Source organism: Nannospalax galili, unplaced genomic scaffold (assembly GCF_000622305.1).
Source record: "Nannospalax galili isolate Female #2095 unplaced genomic scaffold, S.galili_v1.0 scaffold372, whole genome shotgun sequence".
NCBI classification, from domain to species: Eukaryota; Metazoa; Chordata; class Mammalia; order Rodentia; family Spalacidae; genus Nannospalax; species Nannospalax galili.
Genome location: NW_008332089.1, coordinates 1,689,663 through 1,699,523, shown reverse-complemented (window position 1 = coordinate 1,699,523; position 9,861 = coordinate 1,689,663). Strand labels below are relative to the sequence as shown.

The following is a 9,861-nucleotide window of genomic DNA, read 5'->3' as shown; positions in this document are numbered from 1 at the left end:
GGGGGAGGGAAGGGGAAGGCGAGGGGGGAGGGGGAGGGAAGGGAAAGGCAGGGAAAAACAATAAAGTGAAATCAGAAAAGAATATATTATTAAAACATGTTCACGAAGTTCTCTATGCTAAGTGAACTACAGAGGAGTTAATATATTTTGCTTATTCTCTTTTTAGATCTTTTTAGATCTAAGGCCTAGGCCAAGTTCACGAAAAGAAATGTTAAAATTATAAAATGGAACCCTAGAAGACATGCAAGCAGAAAGAAAGAAAATTATATTAAAAATCCCTAATAGCTGGTAGTAGGCTACAGCCGTGGTGTTTAAAGTTTGTGTTGTGGAGATGCATTATGAAGGCAGCAGAGCCCAGTGATGGCAGGTGTATCAGGGAATGCACAGACCGGTTAGGAAAAGCACTCTCCCAAGTTTAAGTAAGGAAGAATCACTGTGGCCAGTGAGCATGAGGATTTAAGGACAAGGGAATAATTACCTTCTTTCTCAGTCTGTCTCAGTCTTTCACTCGGTTTTCCTCTTTCAATTCCTCCCTTTTTTTCCCTCTTTTACTTTATGAGTATTCCCTACAAAGCTTCTGAAAACGGGAATCATGTGGGTACTTAGTGTTTGTCATTTAAAGGAACATTCCAAAATGGAAGAGGACAATCAACTCCACCTATAAGCAAAACAGGAAAGGTCCTGAAAACTTGAAATCAGAGGAGGAACGAAGCAGAGTGAAAAGCATGCTTTAGGCCAGTCCATTGGTGTGATATTGATATTAAATCTGACCAGAACAGACTGCATCAGTGATAAGGCATAAGAGATATAAGGATGAACAGAAAACTCACCAGGAGGTTATAGCACTACGGAACCTCGATCTGCCCAACGACACAGCTCTAAGGCACTGTGGGTTTCACACCCTGACTGCATGAATGTGAACCCCAAGCTCCAGCATCTATTAGCTTGCAGACCTTAAGTAAGTTGTTAAAACACTCTGTGCTTCAGGTTTCACATATCGCTAGTTGGGAGCCAAGCGATGCTCATGACACTGCTGCTAGCATTAAGTGTGCCGGAGTGATGCTGCGGATGCCCAGCACGGGGAACCGGCACCAACCGGCATCATTACTGTTGTGGTTCTGATCGCTGCCTCAAAGCATACGTAGAAAAAGTAGGAAGAAGCCAAGAAAGTTGTCATGCCAGTGACCTTGTTGGGAGATTTTTAACTTTCCTGTCTCACTGCAATAAGTAACCCTGAAAATACTGGAGAGAGAACACAGCTGCAATAAATAAACTAAAAATATTTAAACAGGCCGTCTTGTCTTCAAAGTTACTGCAAAATAAAAAATAAAGCCAACCTAAATAAAAACACAGTCTACATAACAAAACTGCAAAATGGAAAAATAAGATAAGTGGAAACCATAATATGACAGACTTTAAACCAGGCACGACTATAAATATAAACGACTTCGGTTAACATATGGCAATACAGAGTCTTAGATCATCTTAAAATGCAATATTTGATCATTATTAGGGACTGATATAAAAGTGAAACAATGATCTAAAAAGAGAATAAGCAAAATATATTAAAAGCATAAGTAAAAACTATGGTTCACATGACACTTAGACGATGAGGTAGGTTACCAGCTAAAATTATAGATAGCATTGTGCCGTTAGTGTCTGACGGACGCAGCAGTATGTTACCATAGTATGAAAAATACCACCCTTAAATACCTTCAAATGTGCAGAAATCCTCAAGAAAATTAATGCTGAGTAGCTATTCCACAAACTTTTACTACAATCAAATAACTTTTATAAATTTATAAGAAACATACATTTGAGGCATGTATACACCTGTATTTGAGATTGGCTTTTCCAAGCCCAGTTCCAAAACAAGGACTTGAATGTCACCTCCTGATGGCTTACTTCCTTGGATAGCAGGACAACCCCCTGTTCAGGCCTAGCCCCTCTCTGAACACACATTGTAAATGGGGAGATCATGAGAAGACTTCCGATGGGCCTCCTGCTTGGGGAGCTGTAGGCATGGATTCACCCAGACTCACAGTAAACACTCAGGAAGGTGCTGGTTTGGTTACCAGTTACAACCTGGAGCCAGCAGACAGGTCTACAGATGCCAGGAGACTGAGAGGGACAGGTACAGGAAATGGGGCACATTGACAAGGACTTGGAAACCAGGGAAACTGACAGCTCTTACTGGGATTTCCACTCTCTCGTTGTCCTGAGTGGGTGAGTGAACCTGCCTCGTGAGTCTGAGGCCCCCTTCCATCAGCCGCGTCACCTTGCTGGTAGTAAGTCAGATTGCCTCTTCTACACAGTACAGGGACTGGGGAAGAACCAGTCTCTTCTCTGTGTGTAGATCTCCTCTCTCCATCTGAGTTCTCTGCTCTAAAATTTAGTCTCTAACCCCAACTGTACCGAGTCCCCATTCCCTAATGGAGCGGAGATTGCTGTAAGGGTCTGGCAGGAGACCATTCAGCAGTACTGAGGGGGAGGGATGTGACAGGGGGAGACACATCTGCCCCTTAAAGAAGCCAGCAAGGGAGGGTTACAGATAATCTGGGATGTCAAGAGGCCCATTCAGGATCAGCCTGCCTGTCATTATTCCTTTGTTTTCTGATGACATCAGCATTGTTCCTGTCCCTAAACTCCAGGAGACCAGGTGTGGTCCTCCTTGTCTGTCGGCTCGGTTCCAAGACATTGTATTTCCTATTGAGCTCTTGTTAGATCTTTGCCTGACAATCTATTTCAACTGGCTTAGATTTTCTTTCATTTTTTTCTTACATGTGTGTTTTCATTATGGACGGATAGATAGATAGATGATAGATAGATGATGGATGGATGGATGGATGGATGATAGGTAGGTAGGTAGATTGATTGATTGATTGATAGATGATGATAGATGGATAGATGGATGGATAGATAGATAGATAGATATAATGTGCTTCCTGATCCTAAATCTTTTTCCTTTTTTAACTTAGAAAATTGTTTATATTTTATGTACTTGAGTGTTTTGCTTGCATGTATGTAAGTGGACCATGTGTGTGCATTGCCCACAGAGACCAGAAGAGGGTGTTGGATCCCCTGGAACTGGAGTTATGGATCATTGTCAGCCATCATGTGGGTGCTGGGAACTGAACCCAGGCTCTGCAAGAGCATCCAGTGCTCTCCATTCCTGATGTGCTTCCTGAATCTTTTTGAAGTTAAAAAAAGTTGACAAAATAGAAATGAATTCTTAATATGCCCCCAATGTGATATGTGACCAAGAGGTCTGACTGTTGAGTTATTGACAGTCTTACCCTCACTGTTAAGAGATTAGAGGCATCCAGCGTGCTCCAAGCGACTGGGTCCATCGTGCCTCCATAAAGTGCTGAGCGCCCTGCTGCCCCGAAGCAGGAGGCAGAGCTGTGTGGCTTCTCAGCAGGTTCTGCCGCACTGCAGTTTTCACACCATGCTTCTTTTCTGTGCTTTCAGGTAGAGATTGAGAAGCTGGATTACCATCATTACCTGCCTCTGTTTTTTGATGGGCTCTGTGAAATGACATTTCCCTATGAGTTTTTTGCTCGGCAAGGGATCCACGACATGCTGGAACACGGGGGGAACAAGATTCTACCTGTCATTCCTCAGCTCATTATCCCGATAAAAAGTAAGTGAGGAGGTGAAAAAGTGTCACTCAACTTCCATGGTGCTGCGCTGCGACAACCTGCTAATTAAGCAATAAACCACAACCGACAGAGGCGATCCCCAGGTTTTGTGGGAATTTTTATAAATTCACTTATGAAGCCAGACAAATGAAATCTTTGAAAACATCCCCAACACCAGGTCTATGCTGTGGTTTAACCACTTAGAGAGAACCACTTGAGATTTACACTCATTTAAGATATGGCAGGTGATGACAGAGTTCAGACACAAACGTGTCCATTCAGAGCTAAAGCGTGTGGCGTTTCACATGCACTGCAGCTAAACCCCAAGTTCTCACTAAGTGGTGCCCCTAATTTGTAAATTGTGATAGGAGCACAATTTTCTTGAGTGCCTATTCAGTGGTATGATCCATCATTCGGGGAGAGGAGAAGCCTGGAATGGAGAAAATATTTCCTCAGCACAATTTCTTACGTACGGTGGGTTCTGGCAGTGACTCTAAGGGGTTAGGTGCCTAGCATTCTCTATTACATGAGAGTGTGCTTCCTTTGTCCACACTTGCTCAGGCATGAACACCTCCAGCTTGCCTGAAAGCAGCCCCTTCTAAGGTAGTCCCGTGAGCTCTCCCCGCCCCAGTCTCCACAACAGGACTCTTGGTTGATTTCTATCCAATCTTCTTACTGTCTGTCGGTGCTGGTAATAAAGCCACTGTAGGCCACCCACGTGTTCCCCATAAAGACTTGGAGAGGTTTTCCCTGTCTTCAGTCAGAGCTCCAGGACCAATTTGTCATCAGCCATCACCATGCCCTGTCGCTATGTCCAGTGGTGCTTGCCCCAGACCTCCTGCTGTCCCAAGCAGAATGGCTGCCGTACCTTCTTCTGTCACTGCTAATTAAAAGCAAGGGCTCGGCTCCTCTGAGCATTCCGCCTGGGGTGAAGTTCTACTTTCCTCACTAGAACTGCCTGAGGCATTTCCACCTCCCCATTTTGGCCCAACTGCCACGTGGCTTCCATGGGTAACAGGGTCCCTGCCTCCCCTCCCCAATTGCTGCCCCATCTCCTCTCCAAGCTAACTGCCTCTCAAAGACTGATAGGCCCCTGCCTGAGCGTCCATGGTTTGGAAGCCCATCCGTGTTGGCTTGGGTGTGCTGTGATCACATGGTATGGCCAAAATGAGACCTAATTAGTTCAACGTGGCATCATTCACCGGAGCCTGGGTTACTAGATTTTACTCAGGGTCCTCTTTCACTGAAGTGAGCATCCTTAGGATTGTGAACTTCAGCATCCAGACCTCATCACTACTCACAGGAGTCAGCTCTGCAGCTTTCTTTGCTGTCTTTGAACTCTTCCCAGAATGGTGACTTTCTGGCACATTTCCCTCAAAGCAAGGAATAAAACTACCTCATGGAAAAAGAAAAGCCCTTTAAGTCGGCCCTTAATAACCAGCATCACTCTTTCCCTCCTACATGATCTGCTTGAAGGGTGGTCTCTCCAAGGCTCAGGGGGAGACAGAGGGCCGAGCACAGGCAGGCCTTTTCCAGTTGTGATCTGTCCTTTCCACCGGGACACAGTTTAAAGATACTAAATTTTCAATGAAATACAACATCTCTTAAAGGAAAAAATGCAAGTTTCACAGATAAACAAAAGCAGGCCAGAGTGTTCTCTCTGGGACCTGTGTGACCCTTTTCATTTGCCTGGCTTCATACGTGAATTTATAAGAGCGAAAATAGCCAGATTGTTGTCCTTTTCTTTAAAATAAACGCTGGTGTTCAGATTGCTACCCCCACTCTTCCCAATGAAGATATTGAAGGGCAGAAAGCAAGGTGTTGCACAGTATTTTATTTTTTACTATTAAAACACACAAAATCAGAGAAGGGCAGGCTAAGGGGAAGTGACTGTCAGTGCTGTTTGATCTGTGTTTGAAGACGAGTAAATGAATTAGGGAGAAGCAATGCATTATGGGGACAAAATTGATGGCACCCACCTATCAGAGGTCATTTGCTGATGAGCGAAAGCATTATGAAGAACTCAGTAAACACGATTTGTCAGGGAAAATTAACCAAATATGCATTTGACCTTTCAAGATTCCAACAGCCAGGATGATTTATCCCGCCGCCTGTCACCGTATGGCTGTCCCAGATGTTGTCATTGTGTGTCAGTTCTGGTCCTCTTGCCCTGTTCTCAGTCTGTGTCACCAAAAGCCAAACTTTTCTCAGGAAGAAACGGTGGTTAACTACAGCGTTGTGCACCATTCCAGCACACTGTGGGGAAGATGCCATAGACTGCATCTTTCAGGTGGAATTCTGGACTGAGGCCAACTGGACCAGAAGCGGACGGTGCACATGATCGGCGCGATGTGTAGCAGCTACATGTACCTTAGTTTCAAAGCGTTCTATTGCTATAATACTGATTTTATCCAGGGGCAAAAGTCGACCTAACCATCACCAGCTAGCAGTTCTAAAGAATGTCTATGAAGGCAAAGCAAAATAGATTGACTCACTGCGTCAGAGAACAGGGACTGAGCTCCTCCGCAGAAACCCCAAATCTGGGATCGGTTGGAGCGAATCACAAAGCTGATAATCTGGACTGTGATATGGGTACGCCCAGTGGCTCTAGGATTTCCAAACTGGAGAAACAAAAGTACAATTATCATTTTCTCCTTTTTCCCACTCCTCTATTTAAGACCCCAGTTTTTCCAAGCCTTAAAAAAAGAATCTCAAGTTTTGTAATCACCAAATTAGCATCGGCCGCCTCACTGCCTGTCTGTCACGTTGTGGCACAGCTGCCTCTGCCCCTTTCTCTCAGTTTCCACTTCTTCAGCTATTCTGGGCTGGAAACTCCAGAATATTCTAGCATAACGTACTCAGGGTCAGTAGCAGAATATTCTAGCATAACATACTTGTGGGCAGTAAAGGACCACACTGATTCCTGGGAACAATAAGGAAAATGGCTTCTAGCAGTCTGAACGGGGGGTTTGGGTTTATGTTTAATCTGTCCAGTTAAGAAAAGGAAAATCCATCTCAGCCTAGGAGCGCAGTGCCAGGAGCACATCTAGAATCTGCCAGTCAGATTTGAAGAGGATTGAACTAGTGGGCAAGGCAGGAGAGAAGGGTCAGGAGAACCACAAACTGTGTTCTTCTCTGATAGAAGGAGGAGCCATACCACAGCCAGTGAGGGGGGGCATTGGAAAACTCACCACACCACACACATAGGTACCCACACGCAGAAATACCACAACAGCATTTAGTATTGGTACCAGAAGAACCACGTGGGATGTTGTTCGAGGCTCAAGATTCAAGAAGGTACTGCTCCCGGGACAAAAGCATGAGTCCTGCAGCGAAGACTGAACTCACATGCAGATGAGCCAGTTGGAATAGGGTTAGGGACCTAAACTTGCCAGAGTAGTCTCCAGAGGGGCAGAGGGAATCATCAGCTCCTACACCAGGGCACAAGCACAGGTACCAGCTGATGGGAAGCATCGAAGACACAAGAGGAGTGAGGATGAATGGAGAGGTAGGACCCAAACACGAAGTACACGGTGTTCCCAAAGGAAGTGCTGTGACAACAGGACAGAAACCAAGACAAGGTGAGTGAAAGACATTTCCTGGGAGGAAAATGAGCTTTATTATGCCAGTCAAAGGGGCTCATACTCCGAAGAAACTCAATGGAAAGGAAAACCACACCAAAGCACATTTTGCAAAAGAAGGGAGGGAGGAAGGAGGAAGGAGAAAGAGGAAGAGAGGAAAACTTTAAAACCCCTTCAAACAAATAAACAGGGAAGAAGGGACTGGACATAAAAAAGTTAAGGTGACTAGAACTCAGACTTTCTGCAACCAAAACCCCCATAGAACATATTCCAAGGCTGGTGGCAGAACTGCCCTTGACACTGATGTTGCAAGAACTGAAAGGTCTATGCACCCTGCACACAGGTTGTCCAGGACACACCCCAATCCTAAGGAAAAGAAAGCAAGTTCACAATTCAAAAGGAGGACCTCCAAGTCTGAAAAGCCCGTTGTTGGGAGTCACCACCCCTAGGTTGTGCCTAAGGAGCCGAAGGAAAAGTTTCCCAATTGCAGGAAGCATCACACTAATGTCTGTGGTGACTCAGCCTTCAGGGAACCTGGAGTCTCCATCTTCAAAGCTGATGCACAAGGCAAAGGTTGTGAGTGTGAAGCCAAGAGGTGTGGAGAACCACAGCACAGAGTAAGATGATGAACATGAAGCCAGTTACACCAGCTACGAAACTTGACTTTCAGATTTGCCAATAAAGCCGCACTGTGGCTAACGACCATCCATACCTCCAGTTCCACAGAATCCGACACCCTCTTCTGACCTCCATGAGTATGGCACAACACAGGTGCACTTACATACATGTAGGCAATACACTCATACACATAAAAATAAACCATTTTAAAAACACAAAATATAGACTAAACATAAGCTCTGTTAAACAAAATACTACTTAAATATTTATAAAAGAAAATATATGGTAGGCAAATTTAAAAGGAAGAAATAGTTATTTTGAGAAAAATAAATTTTGGAGATAGATGGCTCATGGGTAAAGCACTTGTCATAGAAGCGTAAGACCTGAGTTTGAATCCCCAGAATCCACGCAAAGCCAGACATCATTGTGCACATCTGTAATCCCAGTGTCCCTGTGGGAGGTGAGAGGTGGAAACAGAATGCCTGGAGAACTCCACAGAAAAACAGCAAAGAAGACTTCTCAAACAGGTGGGAGATGAGGATAGACCGTGACCATGCACACCTGGATCATACACATATACACACACACACACACACACACACACACACACACACACACACATCATGCACCAAAACATTTTTTCAAAAAAAGTTTTAATATAAAGAGGTTTCAAGTACATAAAGAAGATTAGTTTATTTTGATGAGCATATTTTCAATGAAGATTTGATCTTCATGACCCTCTGTGCCCTGAAAACTAAGAGATAACATTTGAGGAGCCATCAGCTACATAGACAGATCCTTTCTGTCTCTGGAGGAAGAGGCCACTTCTTTTCCAAGAGATAAGAAGATGATTGTCAGTCCTTCAGTGCCTCATATTTTGCTTTCAGATCTAGAATCTCTACCAACCAATAGATGTTGGGGACCTTGGACCACACAGATGTGGCGGGACCAGATATCTCATTTCCCATGAGCTTCATGTTGTAGCAGATGGGCTGTAGCAAGGCCAACAGGACAGAAAGGAAGGTTGTAGCCCCAGACACTGCCCCGAAAGCCTGGGGCAGGATAGTAGTGGGCAGAATGAGTGAGGAAGAAATAATGAACGATAATTTTCTACTTTATATTCAGAGAACCCAGACACACCACTTTATTCATGGTGTGAATGATTACAGAAATATACAGACCTACAGAGAAACCACTGATGGGTGAAACAGCTGGTACAGCCTTTGAAATGGGGGGGGGAGACAGCACTGGGGGAGAGAAAACATCCAAGAAACAAATGAAAACCAAGTCGTCTGTCATGTCCGCGAAGAAGTGGTCAAAGAATGCTCTTGCTGCAAGAGAAAACTCTTCTGGAACTCCTGTAGGAGACTCGTTTCACTAGGGACTTTCGGTCCTTTCGTACTGATAAGAATTTAACCTTTTTCTACAGACGTACTTTGTTTCCTCCTTCTCAGCATAGTTATATGAAGGTTCACTGCATCAAAAGTTCATTTTTGCACAACTGTGATCCAGCCAGTGCAGCCTACTGCACATCACACACCGACAATAATTACATTTATCACACAGCTTTCTGTATTAACATTGATAGTGTCTCTCATTTTCCTCGCTTGACATTTAGTGTTTTGTAATTCTTTCCAAATAGCCTAATACCTTTTAGGGGGATATTGTTTTCCAAGTATCCAAAACATCAAATAACACAGGTATTTGTGGAGGAGGTATTATTTTTATTTTATGTATATAAATGTATTGCTTGCATGTATGTAAGGGCACCCATGTCATGCGATGCCCACAGAGGTCAGAAGAGGGCATCAAATTCCCCTGGAACTGGAGTTACAGATGGTTGTTAGCTGCCGTGTGGGTGCTGGGAATTGAACCTGGGTCCTCTGCAAGAGCAGCCATCTCTCGAGCTCCAGTTAATGCAGTGTTATTTCTAGAGATGGTCGTTATTTGACCCTTCATCTTGCTGCTCTGGTCTGAACAATCTGTCCTCTTGGCTGACACTTCCTCTTGGTTCTTAGATC

General features: G+C 44.3%; 1 protein-coding gene across 1 annotated transcript in view; it reads left to right on the top strand.

Moving 5' to 3' along the window:
- Pacrg (parkin coregulated) overlaps positions 1–9,861 on the top strand; it is a 546,372-nt gene that overhangs the window by 316,387 nt on the left and 220,124 nt on the right. The window contains exon 3 of the mRNA XM_008827204.1: positions 3,472–3,643. Coding sequence (XP_008825426.1) covers positions 3,472–3,643 — 172 coding nt within the window. The remainder of the gene's footprint in view (positions 1–3,471; positions 3,644–9,861) is intronic.